Consider the following 24,015-nt stretch of genomic DNA (forward strand, 5'->3'; position numbering starts at 1 on the left):
CCAAACTGCTGTGAAAATATAGATCCCCAAAGTCATGAAAAAAATACCTGAATTGATAGAGTACCTTCATAAGAAAGAAGATCTTGCCATGCAGGAAGAATTACTGCTAAAAGCACAATGGAAGGATATAAAGGAACATGTCACAAAGTTATCTTTGGGAAGGTGATCAGAGATGAGGACCAGTGTTAATGGGTTAAAGATGAATGTGAGTTACAATCCGAAAGGTTACTTAAAATATTGCCAAAAAGTCAACTGAAGGGATATTAAAGTTCTTAAAATCTGAGGTTCTGGTCAAATAAAATAGTATATGTCAAAACCACATTCTGCACTGAAACCAAGTCCCAAAAGTTTTTGACTTCAGGTAAAAATTTCATCTGTCAAGTTATCCTGGCCAAATTTGAAACCAAATATTAGACTTTTAGAATTATGTTATTTTAGATTGGCCTTCTAAGAGGAACTGAATAGTCTAGCCACTCTCTTTTACCAGTGAGAAAATCAGAGGGTAAATAAGCATTTTAAAAGGGACGGACAGATAAAAAGAAAACCACTCATAACTTTATACTATTCAGATTATGTCCATATAACTCTTCTTCTAGCCAAAAATACTGACAGAATTAAGACAGAGAATCATCAAATTAGAAGAGATATTTAAAAGTTAGCGCATCTTGATGTGGTCCCCAAGCAGAAGCACAAAACAAGAAAGTCCCTATAATTCACTACTGCAGAAGGTTCCACAGCTTCCATTAATGATCATGGCCCCACAACTATCCACATAAAACTATGGATCTACCACCGAATGGCAGATGTTTCCCCAAAGAGTTTCAGGCCCATACCAACAACCCATCAGAATCTTCACTATGGCATGTCTAAAACTGATCTTCATGTTTTCTACGTTTAGGAAAAAATGATACTGCTATCCAACCCAAGTGTCCAAACAAAAAACCTGGGTATCTTTCTTAACTCTCCCCTCAGCCCCAATATCAATTCTTCCAAGTTTTATCCATCCTACCTTTTTAAAGTCTCTCTCAAATACATCCTCCTTGCCCCATTTTCCACTGCCTCCACCTTAGGTCAAGGCCGTACTCTTTCTCACCTGGATTGCTATAATTTCCTCCTTAAAAGATCTGCTTGCCTCCCCTGCTGCCCCCTCCCAATCTAGTCTCTAGGCTATGACCAGAGTGAGCTTCCCAAACCACAAATCAGATTAAGGCAGTCTCCTTCCAAATGTTTACCACTGCCCTTACATTACGAGTGAAAATCTTCAACCAGATTAACAGGCCTTGAAAGGTCCAGCATTATCCTGCAGCTATTTCTCACAGCTCCCATTCTATACTCCAGCCCTGTAGACTTCTTTCAGTTGAATGGATGGATGGGCCATGCTCTCTTCCCTCTGGAGTCTTAACAAATGCAATTCCTTCTGACAGAAGCACTCTTTCCCCTCTCCTAAGGTTTTGGCTTAGATGTCACTTCTTCCTGAAAGCCCTCTCCAAATGTCCAAATGAGATTAGGGTACATACTCCTCCTCTAACACCCTATACTTCCTTCTCCTGAACTTATCACACTATTATTGACCTGTTAAATTATTTCTTCACTGGACCACAAGCTCACTGAGCCCCCTGACTTCTTTCCCGGTGCTTGGAAGCACACTCAATGATCGTCTGAATGCATAAATGAATGGACGAACAAACAAATAAAAGGTGAAAATGAAGACAATTCTGAAAAGCAAGTGGAGGGTGGAGCAGGTTGGACATTTGCCTTTTGAGATGTTAAGATATCTAATAAAGCCATAATTGTTTAAGCAAAAGTGTGATACTGATGTAAAAAAAAAATCAAAATAAAGAGCCTCAAAACAAATGAAGCAGAATCATTTTATTATATATGACAGAAGCACCCAAATCAATGGGGAAAGAATTTATTTAATAAATCATATTAACGGAAATTATCTGTAAAAACTATTTTAATCCTTAGTTCAATCCAAAAAACTGTTGAAAAACAAAGATAAAATGTTATAACTCTCCCCACAAAAAAAAGGTAAAGAAAATGTGCAACAAATATGTCTGGTATATATCTGTAATATATACATTATTTATATTCATATAGACTTCATACAACTTGATAAAATCACAAAGGAAAATGGACAAAAGACATAAATCAACAATTCACAGAAAAAAATACAAATGACTAATTAAATGAGATAGCTTGCCTCCCTTAATAACAAACATCAGCAAAGATACAGCTACACGGGTACTCTCTTACACTAACAATGAGAATATAATCAGTACAGTCCTTCCAGGCAGCAATTTACCAACATGCACAAAATACCTTTGACACGTTTCCATCATTTGATCCTGTTACCCCATTTCTGGGAACCTAAGAAAATCATTAGAAATGCTGACGATTTTGTTCATCAAAACACTATCAGAATAAAAAATTTTCAAATAACCCAAAGGCCAATAATAAGGGCTATGTTAAAGTACAGCAACTCGAAGTCGTATTACACATTCATTTTTTTAAAGATGAAAATATTTTAATTACTTCAAAATGTAAAATTCAACAAAAAGAATGTACATTATTTCAGTTACATAAAAATAAATATTAAAAAACTGAAAATACAAATATGAGATTTCCTCTAGACAGTGATATTATAAACTATATTTTTTCATAGCTTTTCTTACCTCTGACATACTCTGCAATGAGTATGCTCTGCTTTTATTATTTAGAAATGAATTAAACCCTTATATACTGTTATAGGAAGTCAGTATATAATGCCAAATTTGGTAAAACAAGAAATACTGCTATGTCCATCAACAGATGAATGGATAAACAAAATGTGGCATATAAATAAAATGGAACATTATTCACACTTAAAAAAAGGAAGGAAATTCTGACAGTTACAACATGAATAAACCTTGAAGACACTACACTAAATGAAATAAATAAGCCGGTCACAAAAGGACAAACACCACCGTATGATTCCACTTATATGAGGTACCCAGAGTAGTCAAATTCACAGAGACAGAAAAAAGAATGGTGGCTGCCAGGAGCCAGGAAAGGGGGACTGGGGTGTTACTGTTACTGTATACAGTTTCAGTTCTGCAACGTGGAAAAAGTTCTGCACACAGATGGTTGTTATTGATGGTTACACAACAATGTGAATGTACCAAAGCCACTGAACTGTACATTTAAAAACAGTTAAGATGCCAAATTTTGTTATGTATGCTTTACCACAATTAATTTTTTAAAAGGAAAAAATGATAAAAGGACATTATTCAGAGATATTAGAGGTCCTGCTTCAAATATCACCTATGTAGTACTCCTCCCTCCCACGAAAAAGTAAATGTTTAAATTTCATCTAATCACATCCAAATTGAGACTTATTCTGTAAAACGAATGGCCTGGCCTCTGAAAATGTTAATGACATGAAGAGTAAACAGGAAAAAAAACAAAACCCCACCTGAGGCACTATTTAGATTAGAAGAGACTAAACAGATAAAACAACTAAATAAAATGGATAATCCTTGATTGAATGGGGTTGGAGCAATAGCTATTAGTGAAACTTGGTGAAACTGAATATGGACTTCAAATATTAGAGTTTCTGGATAATTATATTGTGTGAATATGTAGGGAAAATGTGTTTTTAAAACATACAATGCTGAAATATTTAGGGGCAAAATGTCATGACATCTGTAGCTAACTCTCAAATAGTTCAGGAAAAACTCATACAGAAAGACAAATAGAGCTCGCAAATGTGGCCAAGTACTAACAATCGGAAAATCTAGGTCAAAAGCATTTGGTGTTCAATGTATTATATTTGTAACTTCTCTACTGGTTTTGAAATTTCTCAGAATGAAAGGCTGATGGATGGGGAACAGCGTGGTTACCTCCACAGATAAGGACTGAAGGTGGAGGGAAGAAAAAGAAACTTGCTTTTCTTTATAAACTCCTTCTATAACTGCTTGATTTTTATAACCCCGTGCATAGTTTACTTAATTAATGTTTAAAATTAAAGTTATTTTATGGTAAACAGTAAAGGTCTCTGGAGTCTAAATACATCTTTTTATACTTAATATTTAAATGATACTTTTGGATTTCATAATTCAATGTGTTCATTTAATATAGTGCTTTTAAAAAATGAAAGCCTTTACTCAATCAATGATGCATATTCAAATGTCACTGTCATACAATCGAGACTCACCAGACATATTCCCTTTCTCAGCATGAGGAGGCACATTATTAGCTGGCAGGCCTGTGTAATCAATCATTTATAAAAGCCGGGAATTATGTCTCAGGCAGACTAAAGGCAACCAGAAGGATACTGCAGGGGCTCTATGTCTGCCACTGCTATCCATTTGCCTTGACACACTCATTCCTGGAAGCTTCCTTGTTTTCATATCCCAGATGTCAGGAAGCACTTTGAAAAGCCAGACTAAACTGGCCAGGGGGAATAAAATGTGTGTGTATTCTCTACAGATTAGAATCTTACATCGCTGAGAATTCCCACAATTCACTTAAAAACCATGACATAAAATGTTATTTTAAATCCAGAGTTCCAAAAGCACAAGAGGAAATCCTTTGAAACTTGAAAACAAGATAGAACTAGCTGAAGATAATACTCCTTTCACAGTGCTAAACATAATTCTATTACCTGTAATATCAACTACCTTGGACAGGAAGGAGATTCACAACTAAGAATGTGTATGGAGTGAAAAGGCACCGTAGTTTTTAGAGCTACAAGTACACATCCCACCCACGTTAAGAGCATCACACAAGGTTAACCAAGGACATACAAGGCATTGCCAGCATTCTAGCAGCTTACTTTCCTTTTATGGATGCAGTGCCAAAGATCTGCTGCAGGAGTCCACATATATTTTGGATTCTATTAAAAGCTTTTAATAGACTATTTTAACTCAAACCATTTTTTTTAATGTTTTTAAAAAGTGCGATGGTTTTAAATGTCAAAGACTAAGAAGACTTTTCTCAGGCTCCACCTTCATTTATATGTAAAGCAATATATGAAGGGAAAAGGGACACTAAATATGAGTATCTTTTAGAACAGTCTGGTGTCAATATAAAATCAAATTCATAATCAAACAAAATGGCCCAGCATACAACCATAACTTAAAATGAAGCAATTCTACAGGGCAGGAAAAATTCTGAAGGTGGAAACTATTGTCCAAACAGCTAAGGTATACCAAGTATAAGCAAACACAAGTAAAGCAAACAGAACAAATACTAGAGAAATGCCATACTAAAAATCAAGCCCAAATAATGTGGCTTAGCTATGGAATGATGAGAAATATTAGCAAGTGATAGATTACCTTGGGACACAGCAATCAACTTCACATAGGCATACTTATTTAGTTGACTAGGAAAAAAGGACTGAAAACATTAATATTCATAGGCATCAAACATCATTCAAAAGTTCCAGTAAGAGTATCCCTTTCAACCATATCAAGCAAGAAAAAACACTGTGAATAAGAAATACATGGTTTTCATCTACTGTTCCTGGCACATACCTCCTAAAACCCTTGTAATTTCCTATATAAGAGCCATAAGGGTGTCTTTTGTTGTAATATTTAGTTTTGTTCTCAGTTCCTAAATAGCTCCAGAATGATAAAGATGAAATAAATAGGAGTCTTTGGTTGTTCATAGAGCAAGCCCCCTTCAAGCACCTCTGAGTTTATGTTAATGAGGTAACTTTTGGAAAGCCCCTAAGGATGGAGGCTGGTTACCAGGGGAACAAACCCAGTGATTAGAAGGTTGTAACTTTCAGCCCCACACCACCCTCACCTCCTGGGAGGGGAGAGGGGCTTGAGGCTCAAACAATCACCAATGTCCAGTGATTTAATCCATCTTGCCCCCATAAAAATCCCCGATACGGGGTCTGGAGAGCTTCCAGGTTGGTGAACCCGTAGAGGTGCTGCGAGAGTAGCGGCCCAGAGAGGACACGGAAAGCCTGCCCTATGCACCTCTTCCACCTGGTTGATCCTGGGGCATATCCTTTTATAATAAACCAGTAATCTAGTAAGTAAAATGTTTTCCCAGGTTCTGAAAGCTGTTCCACCAAATTATTTGAACCCAAGGAGGTGACTGTGGGAACCTACAATTTATAGCCTACAATCAGAAACACAGGTGACAACCTGGACTAGCAACTGGCATCTGAAGGGGGTAGGGAGGAAGGGAGGCAGTATTGTGGGACTGAGCCCTTAACCTGTGGGATCTGATGCTACTTCCAGGTAGAGTCAGAATTGAGTTAAATTGTAAAATGCCCTGCTGGTGTCTGGAGAATCTGAGAATAGCTTGGTTTGGGAATCTGCTCCCACCTTGCCCCCACCGACACACACACATACATTTGGTGGCCATTACTGCTATGAATGTAGTGTAAGGCTAGAGACACAAAGAAGTGAGCTTTTACTTACAAACACACCTATATACCACCTTTGTCTAGAGAAGGATAACAACACGGCTGCATCGCACTGCGTCAGTAAGCCTCTCTGTGCCTCAGTTTCTCCCACTGTATAAAATAACAAAACAATGACTCTTGTTTTGTCACAGAACCAGTGAAGGTTAAGTTAAATTTTTCTGAAATTGTCAAATTAAGATGCTATTTGTAATTTTTTTAATGTTATTTGTATTAATTTCCTATTGCTGCTTCAAACAAATTACTACAAATTTAGTGACTTAAAACAATACAAATTTTTTATCTTAAAATTTGGGAGAGGTCAGAAGTTCCACATGGGTCTCACTGGGCTAAAATCAAGGTGCACTCCACAGGGAGGCTCTAAGGGAGTTTTGCCTTTTCCAGCTTCTAGAGGTTGCCCACATTCCTTAGCTAAGGGCCCCCGCATCACTAAAACCTCTGCTTTTCCACCGTCACATCTCATTCTCCCATCTCTCTCCTTTGCTGATTAAGGACCCATATTACACTGGGCCCACCTGGATAACCTGGGATAATCTCTCCATCTCAAGGCCCTTAATTACATCTGCAAAATCCCTTTTGCCAAGTAAAGTAACATATTCATAGGTTCTGGGGATTAGGATTTAGACATTTTGGGGGGCTGGAGTGCAATATTCTACCTGTCACACTATTTAAATCAGTCATGTATATCAGAGAAAACCCAAAGGGGGTGGGGAGAAGCGCCCACAAGGAAGTCAAGTACTGGGCAAGTAAAAAATACAAATTTGGACACTACCTCATCATTAATATTGTATTTTTCAAGATACCTAATGTTTTGTGTTTTTAGACAAGTCATCGATAAAATACCTCTGTGGAGCAAAATAATAATTTTTAAGGCTAAAGGAGTACTTACTGAACTAGAAAACAAGTTTCTTCTAATTTTTTCTTTACAATAACTTATATGCCCTGAGTTACCTTTAGAGTTAAAAAGTCAGCCACAAAGATATCTGAATAAATGGATAAAATCACCATTGTGTCTTATGTCAAGAAATTCCTTTTCTGTTTTGTTCTGACGTGGTAGTTTTCTTGGTCTAAACCAACTTATCATCACGCCAGCACACAGCACCACTTATCTCTCAAAAACTCACCTTCTACGACTTTTTCTTCCATTGATGTTAATCTGATTCTGTTTGGGTTAGTGCACAACACTCCTTTCATCTGACCAGACACTGTATCTCAAAACTAGGAATTTAAAAAGTCATCGTAGGGCCTCCCTGGTGGCGCAAGTGGTTGAGAGTCCGCCTGCCGATGCAGGGGATACGGGTTCGTGCCCCGGTCTGGGAGGATCCCATATGCCGCGGAGCGGCTGGGCCCGTGAGCCATGGCCGCTGAGCCTGCGCGTCCGGAGCCTGTGCTCCGCAACGGGGGAGGCCACAACAGTGAGAGGCCCGCATACCGCAAAAAAAAAAAAAAAAAAAAAAAAAAAAGTCATCGTAGAAGGTTACACACTCCAACAGATTTTTCTAGATGCAATATTGTGATTTATAGGAAAAATTATCATTCAGATGACTAAATATATATGTTTGATCTTCATCCACAATTCCTGGCTCACAGTTTCCCCAAACCCTTAGAATTTCCTGAGTGATAAAAGTAGTGGGATAGTATCTGGTTTCTGGTCCTCAGCTCCTGAAAACACTTCAGGGAAGGTGACTTTTGGATCCCACCCCCAGGGTGGGAGCTGGTTGCCAGGGGATTAGAGGGTTGGGACTTTCAGTCCCACCCACTATGCCACCCTGACCTCCAGAGAGGGGAGAGAGGCCAGAGATCGCCAGTGACCAATGATTTAATCAACGATGCCTATGTAATGAGGCCTCCATAAACCCCCAAAAGGACAGGGTCTGGAGAGTTTTCAGGCTGGTGAACACACAGAGATGTGAGGAGAGTGGCACGCTTGGGAAGAGCACCATGGAAGCTCCACGCCCTTCTCCAGACCTTGCCCTCTGTACATCTCTTCCATCTAGATGTTCATCTGTATCCTTTATCATATACCCTTTTATAATAAACCAGTAACCTAGTAAGTAAACTGTTTCTCTGAGTTACGTGGGGCGTTCCAGCAAATTAATCAAACCCAAGGTGGGGGGTCGTGGGAGCCTCTGATTTATAGCCAATTGGTCAGAAGTACAGGTCAACAACCTGGGCTTGTGACTGGCATCTGGCATCTGAAGTGGAGGGAGGTCCTGTGGGGCTGAGCCCTTCACCTGCAGAATCTGATTCTACCTCTGGGTAGACAGTGTCAGAACTGAGCTGAATTCTTGGACACCCTGCTGGTGTCTGAGAATTGCCTGTTGACGTATGAGGAAGCTCCCCACCACACAGACACAGAGACACACACACACACGCTGGAACTGGGCCTGGGAACCCTTTTCACCAGAGGAGGAAAAATAACACTAATACAACCTTAAAAATTTACTTCCTTGAGAAAAACCATCCATATACATGATTTTCTTTTTTTTTTTTTTTTTTTTGCGGTACGCGGGCCTCTCACTGTTGTGGCCTCTCCCGTTGCGGAGCACAGGCTCTGGACGCGCAGGCTCAGCGACCATGGCTCATGGGTCCAGCCGCTCTGCGGCACGTGGGATCTTCCCGGACCGGGGCACGAACCCCTGTCCCCTGCATCGGCAGGCGGACTCTCAACCACTGCGCCACCAAGGAAGCCCATATATACATGATTTTTAATACCAATACCAAAGTAAACTGAAAAGAACATTTTAAAATGTAATAAGCCTATACACTGCTAATTTTGGTTAAAATGAAAAAAGTGTTAATGAAACCAAATACACAAATATCAATACATTCTGACATGTTTAACACCATGCAAGTTTTAGATACTTCAACAGTTACATCTGACACTCTGGAGTGGACACCTATACATAACACTGTATACAGCTTTCCAGTAAGGGGGCCAAAATACAGTTGGCATCAATACAGAAAACAACTGCCACAAATATTAATTTTCAACAGTTATGAGAAAGGGGGAAACATTAGATCAAATATAACAATATTTTTGTAGACCACGAGCAAGAAAAAGTTAATTCTAATGTACTGCCTACGTTTTAAGAATCATATAAATTTTTAGACACATCAAAACCTTGCTCAGTAAGAAGACTACAAAATCCTCATGACTCCATTTCAACATATGCTCCTTGATAAGGAGATTCTGGTTAAGCTCGTAAGTCAGTGATTCTCAACAGGCTACACCAGTACATACTGCGGGCCCCCCCAAAGCTTGGGAGCAACGGCAATGTTACTAATTCATATGTTCTCCATAATGCCATTGCCATGGGGCAAACTGAACATTTCAGCATAAAAATTCCAGTTTCAACGTGTACCTGTTACATGAGCACGATTCTTTTCCCCCCGACGCCTTCAACAGCACTCCCTCCCGCTGCCTCCCAATCTCAAACCCTTCCCATCTTTGTTAGCAGGATCACTAGACAAGCTAAATGGAAGAAAGATGCAGCTATTTAAGGCAAAATGCCAAATAGGAAGCAACACATCCAATGGCAACTGAAGAAAAACTTTTCAAGTAAAAACTTTGATTTAGGACTCTAGGTATAGAAAACACTACGATTTTTTTCCTTATATATTCACCAAGTTATCAAATATTCATCAGGAAGACGGAGAAATTAAATATAAAGAAAACTGACTTTAGACTCTTCATATCCACAGACTGCCTAGTGATAAACTGAGGCCTCTCTACTCTTTCCAAAACAACCCTATGACAGGACCTACATGCTCTGTCTTCACCTGACAGGAAGAAGCCAAGTTGGCTCCCAGCGGGTTGAGCTCCAGGTAGTCTGTAAGGTGAAAAGTGCAGAAAGCTAGGAAGAAGGCAAAGAATTAAGAAATTCAGGAGAAAAGCAAAAACGTTTATTTGCTTTGGAAGGTCTATTTGTCCAGATTCCAGTTTCCACAAATGTTTATTCACTCATTAACCAAAATTTCAATGCCTGCTATGTATCAGGCAATGTTTTAGGTACTAGCAAACAGACAAACAAAACAGACAAAATTCCTGGCCTTCAGAAAGCTTAAGTTCTAAGCAAGAGAGAGACACATAAGGTGACTTCTAACATGTGTATTAGGAGGTAACAAGTGTTGTGAAGAAAATTAAAGTTGGGGGAAGAGAGGACAGGACAGGGCTGAAACGTGAGGCCTCACAGAGAAGGTGACGTGAGAAAACACCTGAAAGAAGTAAATTAGCTAAGCCTGCAATCTAGAGAAAGCAATCCGGGCAGAGGAAGGAGCAAGTACGAAGCTTGAGGCTTATTTGCAGACAAGAAAGGTGGCTAGAGGGCAGGAGTGAATGAGCGAGGTTGAGAGTAATAGATAAGGTTAGAGGGAAACGTGTGTTTGTATAAAAGTGGGGAAAGCAGGTGTGGCACAGAAAGCAGAGAGAGCCCATAAAACTGGCTTTTACTCTGAGCAACACAGCGAGAATCACTGGAGCGTTCTGAGCAAAGTTTACAAGAGCAGCTCCTCTTCAGAGAACAGTGTGTAAAGGAGGACACAGACAGAGAGGGGACCCTGGCCTGGACCAGTGTAGCGCGAGGCGGCCAGATTCTGGGTGTATTTTGAAGACAAAGCCAGTGAGAATGGAGTATAAGAGAAAAAGAAGAAAACCAAGGATGACCAAGGCTCTGGACGCAGCAAGTAAAACGATGAACTTGCCATCAACTGAGATGGGGGGAGCGAGAGAATAGATTTGAGAGACCAGTTCAGTTTTTTAGCCTCACTGAGTTTGAAATATTACATATTCAAGAGAAGATGTTGTATAGGCGGCTGCTGGATATGAGAGTCCAGGGCTCAGGCATACAAAAGTTATTATACAGATTTAATTTGAGATTCTTACCTGACCCTGTAACTTTTCAAGGGATCAACTTGGGATCACAAATTTAGATGTTCTTCTAAAGGGCAACTGATTCAATACAACAGCAGAACTAAAACGGTACGTTAGATAGTGCTGCCTTATCTCTAGAGACATTATCATCTGTCCAGTGGGAAAGGTAGACCATGATTAGCACTGACATGACCTCCCAGAAAATAACCTGGCACCAAACTGCTTACACTCCAGAGACAAGAGCACATTTAAATTCACACCTCTGCCGTTACCATTTCACTCCCACTCCCAGATTCCATTTTTACTGGTGTCAGGTTTGGGCACCAGTAAAACGTTGGACGTTGGACATCCCCAACCTCCTCTCATCACATAAGATAATGTGACCTATGTGAAACTTATACCCAACAGTCATGTAAAAGATACTTACTTAATACCGTGGAAGCTTTAGCTTTACCCTTTTCAATACTGAATCTTCCTCATTCCCATTTTACCAGGTACAAAGCTGAGGCTGAGATATTTTTTACTTCAATTTCAAATGGTAAAGTCTCACATTTTATACTTAGTATAAATTTCATGCACAGTATACATTTTATACTTAGTGTATGTACTTTGGAGATGATTTTTTAAGTATATGTGCTGCCAGAGCAAACACTAAGATAGTTTTCTTAAATGCCTAACATCCATAAACCATAATATACCATATCTAATGAAATCTGGAGAGCAAAAGACAGGCAGAAAGGGAGAAATAAAGAATACTTTTCGGAGACTTCCCCAGCGGTCCAGTGGTTAAGACTCCGCCTTCCACTGCAGGGGGCGCGGGTTCGATCCCTGATCGGGGAACTAAGATCCCGCATGCCATACAGTGTGGCCAAAAAAACAAAAAAAAAGATTAATTTTCAATACTTGTGGACTTCCGTTAACCCAACACAATGTAAACAACTAAAAGTTTTTAACCTATTTCAAGGATATTTACAAATCAGGATATGACTACCCAATAAAGACAGAGCCATAATCTTTCTACATCAGTTGAGAACCATATTATGAAGTGAATAGTCAAAAATATTTGCTGATAGGAAAGACAGAATCCACATTACCAAGAACCAATTACAATCAATCCTTGGCCCTAAGAACCTAGAAACTCTGGAGTATGTGGGAATGCGGATTTAATGACAAAGAAACTGTTTTATAAATGAAATAAGACCAAATTTAATATTGGTCCTACTGGGAGAAGTTTTTGTTCAGCTGTAAGAATGCAAAGAGGTACAAGGATGGTTACCCAAAAGAAGTAGATATATGTAAAGAAATAAAGGCAGCACCAAGAAGACACAACAGTCACAAAGACAAGAAATAATAATCATAAAGACAAAGATATATTGATTGGTCTAACGTGTGTGTCAAGGGGAGAAAATAATTCAAAGCAAGAGTTCTTATCATACGATACACTAACTTGAAGAAACAGTGACCCCAAAAGAGATTAAAAATCACTGCAGTGTAGTTCATTACCATCTATAAATTTACATGTACTATAACACCACCTTGTAGTTACCATTTACATAGTACGCTACTGCCTGCAAAAATAATTTTAAGAGTGTTCCAAAAGGCATACAGGTAATTAAAGGACAATCACACCTAGATAAAAAAGATCACATAATGTAAGATTCCATTTATATGGAACATTCAGAATAGGTATATCCACTGAAACAGAAAGCAGACTGGTGATTACCAGGGACTTGGGGGAGGAGAAAATGTGGAGTAACTGTTTAAATGGGTATAGAGTTTCCTTTGGGGTGATGAAAATGTTTCAGAACTAGACAGAGGTTGTGGTTGTACAACACTGTGGATACACTAAATGCCACTGAATTGTTCATTTTCAAAATGATGAATTTTATGTTATGTGAATTTGACCTCAATTTTTAAAAATTCATAATAAATAAAACCCTTTTGTAGCTTCTGGTTTAAAAAAAAAAAAGACATTCACACCATCTGTGGTACCTCAATTTGGAGAGAGAAAAAAATCAATGGGATGTAATGGGACAGCACAGATGGCTGAAGACAGCTCAGTGTGCTTTCATCCCTCGTCCTCAGGACAGGAGAACACTGGAGCTAACAGTTACTAAGTGCCTGCTGTGTCTGGCGTTCAGAAGGGCTCATCAGCTGGGACTTTTTTTTTTTTTGGCCAGGACAAAACTAAAATTAAAAAACTGAGATTTCTTGAAATCTACTCTTAGGACTTGCAGGTTCATATAGTTATGTATTCCATGTTCTTGGGGCTATATTCAGGGTGATAAACAAAAGAAATTAGTACTGAAAAAATATATATACACAGCTAAGCCATGTTGAAGGCTTAGCTATTGTTCCACACAGATTTAACTTTAGTAGTTACTCAAAATTTTCTTTACAAAACTTAATGTCAGGGCTTCCCTGGTGGCGCAGTGGTTGAGAGTCCGCCTGCCGATGCAGGGGACACGGGTTCGTGCCCCGGGAAGATCCCACATGCCGCAGAGCGGCTGGTCCTGTGAGCCATGGCCGCTAAGCCTGCGCGTCCAGAGCCTGTGCTCCACAACGGGAGAGGCCACAACAGTGAGAGGCCCGCGTACCGCAAAAAAAAAACAACTTAATGTCAAAGTAAGCACCCCATCCAAATAATTTAAGTCACATAATTCAAATAGCTAACCTATTCAAAAAAAAGAGAGGGGGAAGGAAAAAAATACAGAGGAGTCCAGCAACTGCTTTTGTGAAGTACATCACGAATAACTAACTCACAAGGTCAACATCTGGAGGAAACCTTACTCTCTCAACACGTCTCTGTCCCTGAACAGCTCTGAGCCAGAGACTGAGACCAATATCCAGAGTTTCCTTAGGAAAGCACTAAAACATAAAACACACAAATCATAATTTGAACTATGGAATCAGCTGGCCACGTGAAATCAGTTCCATAAAGTTTGCAAATATTCACTACATGACATTCATGTTAAATTAACATCAGTATTTTCAAGGTCAATATTATGTTTGTTCAACTTCTTGGAGTCACACATTTTTGTGATATTTTTAACATCTGACTAAAGCTTCTATCATCACAAGACGCTCTCACTGTTTACAAACACTCTGAAGCAGCAGCTGGTGTTCCTCAGTCACATCTTGTTACAATAAACAGAGTAGCAGTTTTAAACTCCAGGTATACGGTTTACTACTGATATGTAAAAATCTTTGCTATAACTTAGAAGTTTTTCTCTCTAATGATGGAAAGACACATGCACAATGAAATGGGAGGCAATTTAAGACAACGTTATGACAAGATCACAAATACAGAGATTCTTATGCATGCATACTGGGAGTATAGCTATCATGCTGAATGAACTAAATACTAAATAATACTGACCTTCCTTATATCTTTCATGTCATTTTTAATATCTTTCCCCATTCCATTCAAAAAATGAAGAAACTTACCCACACAAGCATTGAGGAATAGCCAATCAGTCTTTTTCATCCTGTTTTTAATTTGCTTTAGTTTTTTGAAGTCCACTTCAAGTTCCTCCTTGCTGCCAACAGCACCAGCCAACTCAATCCTCTGAAAATCCATTTTCATCTCAGAGTCCCGTTTCGTAGTCGGCGGTGATCTTCTTTGGCTGTTGCCACTGCTACAGCTTCCTCTCCATCGAGCTCTGTCTTGCTCATTTATTATTGAAGAAGCCTCTTCTGTCTCTGCCAGCTCGATTGCTTCAATATTATTAGGTCTGGGATGATCGCAAACAACACATTTTTTAGCTTTGGCCCAGTTTTCATATGTGCAAATAGAACAAGTCCAATGCTGGGTCCTTGTGTTCAGTTTATTTCTATCATTGTATTCCTCGCAAGGGTCAACAGAAAAAGCAACTGGTCTTGAGCCAGATCCTGAGGATTGAGGAGATTCTGTGGGGCTCCTGGTCCTACGCTGGGATAAACACTGAGTGCATCTGATTGCTCTTGGCCAGTTCAAATATGTGCACATGTGGCATGACCATTTATTTGCATTTTCCATGCTGTACGAAGACTTAACCCTTGGTCTTGCACTAGAGTCTGGACATATCAAAGGACTACTTCCTCCTTCGGTGCCGGAAGGATCCCAATCTCTACCGACATCACTTGAACCACTTTTAAATGGATCTTCTGTAATAATTGTTCCACTAGGTCTTTGGGCACGACACATAGTACACTTGATTGCAGATGGCCAGTTTTCATACGTACAGTATTCACAAGCCCACTTAATTCCACGTTCTGACATTGTGCACTTCTTGAAGTGAGTTATGTCAGGCAGGAAGCTATAAATAATTAGGACATGGTTATTAAAACAATAACTACATAATCCCACCCCTGAAAACATGCCCAAAATATAAAAGTACCCTTCAACTTATAAAACTTCAATTTCTCAAAAGATGCATGTAACATTTCACACTCAACTACCTTTTCTTAACATTTCCAGAGAGATACTGGACGTAAGTTCCCAAAGAAAAGTCTTAGACCTGGGGATTTAATGAAACTGTACTTTGGAACGCAAGAGGAAAGGCAGAAGATAAAAGGAGGTTTACTCTAAGAGGGAATGAGGTTAAATCAGGAATCCTCTAACAGAAATGTTTAATCTCAGCCAGGTCATCACCATCAATTTAGAAAAATAACCAATCGTTAAAAGATTCAAAGGGAAGGGACAAAACACAAACCAAATATCTTAAACACATAACCATTCTCAAATTATGAGCCACATAGACTATTATGCTTTCTAGGTATATAGTACCACAATGTTTGATTCACTAAAGAATTCAGAAAATCAAACAGTCAACTCTATCATTCTTGCTAAAGGAGAAAAGCAGCCTAAACGTGCTGATTATCCACTGCTCTTAATAAGCACAGGTACGAAAGAAAGATGTTAAGTAGTAAGCCTTACAATTAACAAAGTAACACTGTGACACAGAGATAAAGTTCCTTGATAGCCTATATCCTCAAAATCTTGTTCTGTCTAGAGTGCAGAAAATTAAAACTGCACATCACCTATACTTGGGACAATCAACTGAGGAAACATCCCTGACAGAACTAGCATAATCGCTCCAATATAATTTTGAATATTTATACTCAAAATATTCAATATTTAAAATATACTCAAAATTCAATTCATATTAAAAACATATTAACTATTTAAAAGGCTCCTAGGATTCTACACTGGGCTTCCTAACACTGCAATACAATGAAGACTATTATTTAATGACAATAATTTATAAATGAAGCAACTTGCACAGCAAATATAATAATAATTTTTTTAAATGGCCTGAATTTAGACACTGGCCACTAAAGCCAGCCTCTCCATTTTCTTAAATCCCTTCTCAACTAAATTAGTATCATCCTGCCACCTATTTGTAACCAGAAAAGTGAAAGAAATTCTAGGCAGAGTAATAGAAGCTTCTCCTTCTCATACTCAGGGATTTTTCCTGAACCTGGAAAGCAAAATCTTTCACTTTATAAGTGTAGTATTATGTCCCTGCTTGCCAAGTCCTCACCCCTTTTACAGTGTAAACTTTGTTAAGAGGACAAATTCACTGTAAGAGAGGCTACTATTTAATAGCTAAAATAAAAATCACACTTACTAAGATTTTAGTTTCCATGCTATAGCCTCCACCTTGCACATGGTCAGAATAAAAATACAGCTTATAAATCAGACCAAAGACAAGATTCAGTCGTCATGCTGGCTCAGATTCTGACTTCCTCAGGAGATACTGCAAAACGTGATAAGTAGTTCTGTATGACTGTGAATAGCTATTCCTGTAAAGGAGACCAAAACTGCATTTCACTTGAAGCCTGTTACTTTATCCAAAAGTATTTATTTTTTTAAAAGGCTTTATTTTGATAAATTCTCAATTTTAATCCTACTCATTTATTTTAATAATGGACTACTATATTCAGAGTTTTAATTTAACACAGCAATAAAATCAGCTGATTGGGCTGGTCAGTCAAATCAGACATAGGAAAGATATCTTCCCCTAAAACCTTAAACATATGTGTGTGTGCACTATTATTATCATTAATCTTAAATTGGTAGTCCTAATAAGTTAATTCCTACTGAATTACTTGTTATTATTGAAGGGGGAAAGGGGGCATAAACCAAGTAAATAGAAAAAGCAAAAATATATAGCTTATATTTAACTTTGAAGTCTTCTTCTCCTTCAGCAACTTTATCTTCCTCTAACCCAGGTAATTTATATTTATCTGCTTAGATTTTTCACTTTAGTTTGTACATACTGATTAAACACCATTTGACAGCAATCCAAAGGTGTGTTGAAGGGCAAAGACTATAATCATAAAAGCATCCATAAAATGGACAATTGAGATTTAATGGCAACTTTCATATTCATTAGGCAGTTTCTTCCTTTGGTTTCTCAGGAATTAAATATAAATAAATTACTTGCTCATGCTATTGTAAACTAAAATGAGCAAGCAGAAACTTATGACAAAAACATGACATAATGAACATATCCAAGGCTATAAGTAATTTCAGTATTTCATTTAAAATATTCACATTCCAAAATTCATGCTTGCTTTGTTAAGTCTTACTTTGATGTAGGCTCAACTAAATACTCTGTGGCCTTACATTAACTAATCTTCATGGAATTCATGTGCCAGCATAACATACTGAAATGTTCATGTCTGACAAAAAACAAACAAAAAAGAAACCTGTCGTTAAAAAATAAAGAATCATTGTCATATATGCCTGGTAAATAGCCTACCCCTCCCAAAAATTCAGGTAACTAAGCAATACCAAAACCAAGCTCAAGAGTTTTGGGACTTCCCTGGCGGTCCAGTGGTTAAGACCATGCGCTTCCAATGCAGGGGGCACGGGTTCGATCCCTGGTGGGGGAACTAAGATCACACATGCTGCGTGCTGCGGCCAAAAGATTAAAAAAGAGTTTTAAGATAAGTGCATTATATTAGATGACGATGTACACGGTACCAACTCTATGGAGAATTAAGACGTTGTCTTAGGATTACTGTTTTTTCATAACCAAAAGCTAAAATTCATTGGAGAGGATTATCTGAGAGAGTCATCTGTACCTGTGGTAACAGTAAATGGAATGGAAGAGTAAAGATAACATCAGTTCAACTATGTGATTTTGCATTATTGAGGTGAAATTAACACTAAGTACACTTTTTCTACCAGATGTCAAAAAGAACATGAAATAATTTTTAATAGCAAACAGCTCTGAGAGTTAATAATGTGCATTGAAATAAAACAATTACTAAATATCTTTCAAGTTAACATATATTCATATACTCAAGTAAATTTAATTTACAAGTCTACTTCTGCATAAAATACAGATTTCCAAATTCTAGCCAGTGAATCATACTTCAATTAATCGGTACACAAAGCAACAATAAAATCTGTATAACATGGATCTTCTTTAAGCAGAGCTAGACACAAGTGCTACTCTTAAAACAAATATTCCTTGGTTCAAATGCAGTATCAGCAGTTCCCATCTTGTGGATCAAAGAGTCCATGAATCTATTTATACATCAACCTCTACCTGTAGACAGACTGAATAACGTCTCCAAGTATAGCAACCATTTTCTAGTATTAAATTCATAACTGCTTTTGATTATATACTTCCCAGTTCAAACAATAAGAAAAGCATGAGCATTATGATGTATGGGTTAATGGCTAGGGAAAGGGAGGGGCTCATAACTGAACATTTTTTATACTGTCATGCTTAGTAGTGAATTAACTAGACGATACGTGTGAAGCATTACTAAACAATGTAGAATAAATCTACCTATTTTGAAGTCAATTACTCAAAATTGTAGCTACACTACAAATTCCCCCAACCATCTACTAAAACCCTATGAGAGAGAACTAGAGAAGTGAAATGATCCACACCAAGCACAAACTCCTTGTGAAACAAACTGAGAGAAGTTCAGTTGTCAGTTAGTGTCAAATGATGAGCAGTTATCCAAAGGAAGGACTAACAGTCTTTCAGTTTTATATTAGCTTTATTAATATTAAGTCTATATTTAGTAATATAAATATTAATTCATTAATATAAATTGTTGATATAAATATTAATTAACATAAATCTGTGAAGATTTAAAAATGCTCAGAAAGCATTTTAGGGGAATAAAGATGAAAGCTAAAACTAGAAGCGGGGCTTCCCTGGTGGCACAGAGGTTGAGAGTCCGCCTGCCGATGCAGGGGACACGGGTTCGTGCCCCGGTCCGGGAAGATCCCACATGCCGCAGAGCGGCTGGGCCCGTGAGCCATGGCTGCTGAGCCTGCGCATCCAGAGCCTGTGCTCCGAAACGGAAGAGGCCACAACAGTGAGAGGCCCACGTATCGGAAAAAAAAAAAAGAATCCGCCTGCCAATGCAGGGGACACGGGTTTGAACCTTGGTCCGGGAAGATCCCACATGCTGCGGAGCAACTAAGCCCGTGCGCCACAACTACTGAGCCTGCGCTCTAGAGCCCACGCACCACAACTACTGAAGCCCGCGCGCCTAGAGCCCGTGCTCCGCAAGGAGAGAAGCCACCGCAATGAGAAGCCCGCGCACCGCAACGAAGAGTAGCCCCTGCTCGCCGCAACTAGAGAAAGCCCACGTGCAGCAACAAAGACCCAATGCAGCCAAAAATAAATAAATAAAATAAATAAATTTACTTTTTTAAAAAAGAGCTAAAACTAGAAGCACTGGTGAACCCTCTATCTACAAATCTCACCTCATTTCCGGGCTCCAATATCTTGTCACATCCTTTATTAAAATCCTCTTATCTTCCTCTCACAACAAACCCCTAGCCTGACTTCTCTCTCCAGTTTCCATTAAGGACACCACTAATACTACTGCACCCAGCACAGAAACTCAGACTCATCTTGAATTCTGCCTTCTCCCCATAGATTCTTTCTAGTGGTTTCTGTCCAATCAGTCCTTTTCTTTCCATTTCAGCTGCCATCAACCCTTCTGCAGTTCAGTTCAGAACTACTATAATAGCCTCCTAAGCGCCTTCCCTTTCTAAATCCATCCAGCTCACCGTTACCAAAATAATCCTCCTAATAACAAGACCCTCTTTCTGAAGCTCTTCTGTAACAGAATAAACTCTCAACTCCTTACCAGCATACAAACACACCACACACACCCCAGACTCATTCAGGCACCACCATTCCTCCACAATACACACGTGAAGGCACTACCTTAGAAAAGCAAGCACAACAGGCACACGCTCAGTTCTGGCGAATCCTACCCATCCTTTAAAGTTCAGTTCTAATTCATCTCTCTCGTAAAGGTTTTTCAAATCATTTCAAGTACACTCCAAGCAACCACACTTCTATCGACATTTGGCACCTACTGTATGTCTTCTTGGGGCTAGTTTCTGGAACACTGACTTGTGTGTCTTCCCCATATCATTTCCTCCCCTCAATTTTCAATCAGGTAGTCAAGCTTTCAAAAACTTTGGCTCAGGGATTTCCCTGGTGGCACAGTGGTTGAGAATCAGCCTGCCAATGCAGGGGAAAACAGGTTCGAGCCCTGGCCCGGGAAGATCCCACGTGCCGTGGAGCAACTAAGCCCGTGCGCCACAACTACTGCGCCTGCACTCTAGAGCCCGCGAGCCACAACTACTGAGCCCAACACGCCACAATGACTGAAGGCCGCGCACCTACAGCCCGTGCTCCGCAACAAGAGAAGCCCCCGCAATGAGAAGCCCGCGCACCGCAACGAAGAGTAGCCCCCACTCGCCACAACTAGAGAAGTTCGTGTGCAGCAACGAAGACCCAACAGCCATAAATAAATAAATACACACATACATACATACATACTTTGGCTCAGGGATTCTAGTGGCATGGAATGTGGACCAGCCCTATGTTTAGTAAAATCCAGAGAAGAGACCATGTTGAGTGACCTGAACAAAGAAAGGAGTGGAGCTTTTGAGCAATTTCAAGAAAAAGGAGAAATTCTAGAGGATGGGATCCACTCCTGTGGTAAGACCTCAGTACAAAGTGTCTGCCTCTAACACCTAGGTACCAAGCCAAGGCACGCATGAGCTGGTTAACTATTCAAGTCCTGTGGTGTTAAGGGCACAAGTGCACAAACCTTTGTGATCACTAAATGTCCTCTGAAAGTCCTAAATCTTTGTGAAATTATGTATACATGGTTAAGCATCAGTGAGACCCAAAAATATGCTGACCTTCCTCCCATACAGAGATCACTGTTATCTGTGTCATCTGCATCTAATGAGATTTGCTAAGAAGGCCCCTTCCAAGGAATGTGTGGACAAGCTAGACAAAATTAATCTGGTTAAAATAATAGTTAAAATAACAACAGTTAAATAACACCTGTCATGGTGACCTTGGCCTCACTACGCCTTAATTAACTAAGGCAATTACCAGTACATCTAACTTCAGTCCACCAAACCTAAGTCCTTAAAATGTAACAAAAAACACAAAGTTTACATTTCAGTAAGTCAACATGGTGTTAATTAGGAAAACTAATAACAGCTACAATGCTAATGGTTTTTCTTTAAACTGCTGGATACTTAGTAATCCACTGATTAGAATGGAAGATATATAGACACAAAATTAACTTACAGTGTGTCGAATCTTACACAAAACAATAGTAATGCTCCTTTTAAAAAATCTATCTTCTAGTCATTTCTGGAGGAATTCTACCTCTTTATATACTAGGGCTTTATCTGTAATTTCATCAACTTCCTCTGTACTCTCCAGTTCCTAGACAGTAACTAGAAAGAAAGGAGAAGTAACAGATAGATACATAGATAGATAGATCCATCTTGAGCTACTGTAGAACCCATCTTAGCATGATTCCTTTACACAGTTTCAGAGACATCAGAGGTCAATCACGTAACCCAAATTATAATTCCAAACAAAACTAATTGAACGTTAACAACCTATGACAAGTTACTGAAGGTCTACTACGCACTCAGAAACGTGGAGAGATATAACCACGTAGACAAAATACTGTCCTTGTACTCAGGACACCTGCAATTTAAGTAGATGAAAGATGACTACGGCCTTCTTAAACGTACATGGAAATGGGGAGATTATCTCCAAGACTGCATATAAAGCCAGCATTTAAAATATAATAAAACAACTTTCGCAAAAGCGGTGAACATGCTACTTCGTTCAGAAGTTGATTTCTTTTATCATCGCATCTATTCTCTGTTCACACTGAACAAATTATTACCAATTAACAATATCCACAGGAACCAACCAACAGTCACTACTAAACCTAGTCCAACTAAAGGCCACCTTTTTAACCAAACATTATGTTATCTATGTGACAGAGAAAGGAGGGGTAGAAATTTTTAAATAATCACTGAGTTCTAATACAAAAGAAAGAAAACGATTTGAAAAGCAGGCACAAACGAATGAAATGTCCCAAGGCAACACCAACTCAGAGCTACTGTCTTGTCCAAAAACATCTTGTTCCCAACGCCTCGACTCTATTCAAATTTCTTTGTCATTTTCCCTAACATCTAATCCCCTAAAGTTAGTTGAATTAAAACAGTTATTTTATAAAGACAAATTATTGACAAGTGTTACTTATTAACAGTGCGAAGTCATTCAATCAGATTACTTTTTTCACAATTCCTACTGTAATGAATAACAGGAAAGTAGGCTGGGGATTTTGTGAGTTGGATTTTCATTGCAGAGACAGGGAGAATAAGTAGGCAAAAGTTTAGCAAAGGGCAACCTGGGAAGGAATGCCAAAGACAGCAGCAGGTTGGAAGGACTGCTTACCCAACCATTAGAGATGGATGTATGTCCAGGCCAACTCTGTCTACTTCACAACCTTGCCAGGGTCAGCCTTGTCCAACTAAGAAAAGAAAAGAGCTAACACTTAAGCATTATACTGTAGGCCAGACACTGTTCTAAGCACTGTACCTATACGTCAGGTAATCTAACCTTCAGAACCCTATGAAACAGGTACTAACTACTATTATCTCCAATTTTAAAGACTGGAAACAGGAAAAGAGAAGTTAAGTAACTTGCCCAAAAGTCACAAAGCTACTAAGTGGCAGAGCCAGGATTTGAACCTGGGCATTCTGGCTCCAAAGTCTGTACCAGACAGACAATGTACTAAAAGTACATTTACACTGCAGCCCATAGTCACTTATTCCCATTATCCAGAATCTGGACAATTAATAAACTGCATGTAGTGCCTCACTAAACAGTCTTTCCTAGACAACCAATAACGTACAATATCTAAACAAGCAAACTTAAAAAAATAAAAAAACTTGTTCACACCCATTTTGCTCACATTTTAGCTTTTCAAAATTACAGAGAATCTTCCCAAAGCTTACCTAGATTGAGAACTACTGCAAAATGCCTAAAAAGTTAAGTAAGTAGGACCTAAAAAGTTATTTATAAAACGAGATATACTAAATTTTCCATGTAAAATTGAGTGGAAAAAAACCCCCACCAATCTGAGGTATTTATCACGACTTTAGACTGTAAAATGCCTTAAGTATTTTTTATTTTGGAGGCAATCCCTGGGGAAGAAAATATTATTAATAAAAGTCAGCCTGACTTCTCTTAAACCAATACACTAATCCAGATTACTAAAGAAACCACTGTACGTCAGTTAAAATAATAAAGCCCTCCATTTGCATTGAGACAACTGAAAAAGGGAAAAGTCTCCCCAAATGACAGGTGTGTATTAATCACACTACCTATACATGACCTTGTGTTAAAGAAAAGCA

The 24,015-nt window shown here is 38.8% G+C and overlaps 1 protein-coding gene across 2 annotated transcripts in view; it reads right to left on the reverse strand.

The window, feature by feature from the left end:
* Positions 1 to 24,015, reverse strand: part of ZRANB1 (zinc finger RANBP2-type containing 1) — a 72,167-nt gene that overhangs the window by 31,976 nt on the left and 16,176 nt on the right. Inside the window, exon 1 of one of the 2 annotated variants that reach the window (XM_060098436.1) lies at positions 14,742 to 14,831. Coding sequence is in view for 1 of the 2 variants with exons in the window: in XM_060098435.1 (XP_059954418.1) it covers positions 14,742 to 15,555 (814 nt within the window). In the remaining variant the exon portion in view is untranslated. Of the gene's footprint in view, positions 1 to 14,741; positions 15,593 to 24,015 lie in introns of those variants that run through there. The other variant, XM_060098435.1, reaches the window with a different exon arrangement.

Source organism: Mesoplodon densirostris, chromosome 1 (genome assembly GCF_025265405.1).
Source record: "Mesoplodon densirostris isolate mMesDen1 chromosome 1, mMesDen1 primary haplotype, whole genome shotgun sequence".
Lineage (NCBI taxonomy): Eukaryota > Metazoa > Chordata > Mammalia > Artiodactyla > Ziphiidae > Mesoplodon > Mesoplodon densirostris.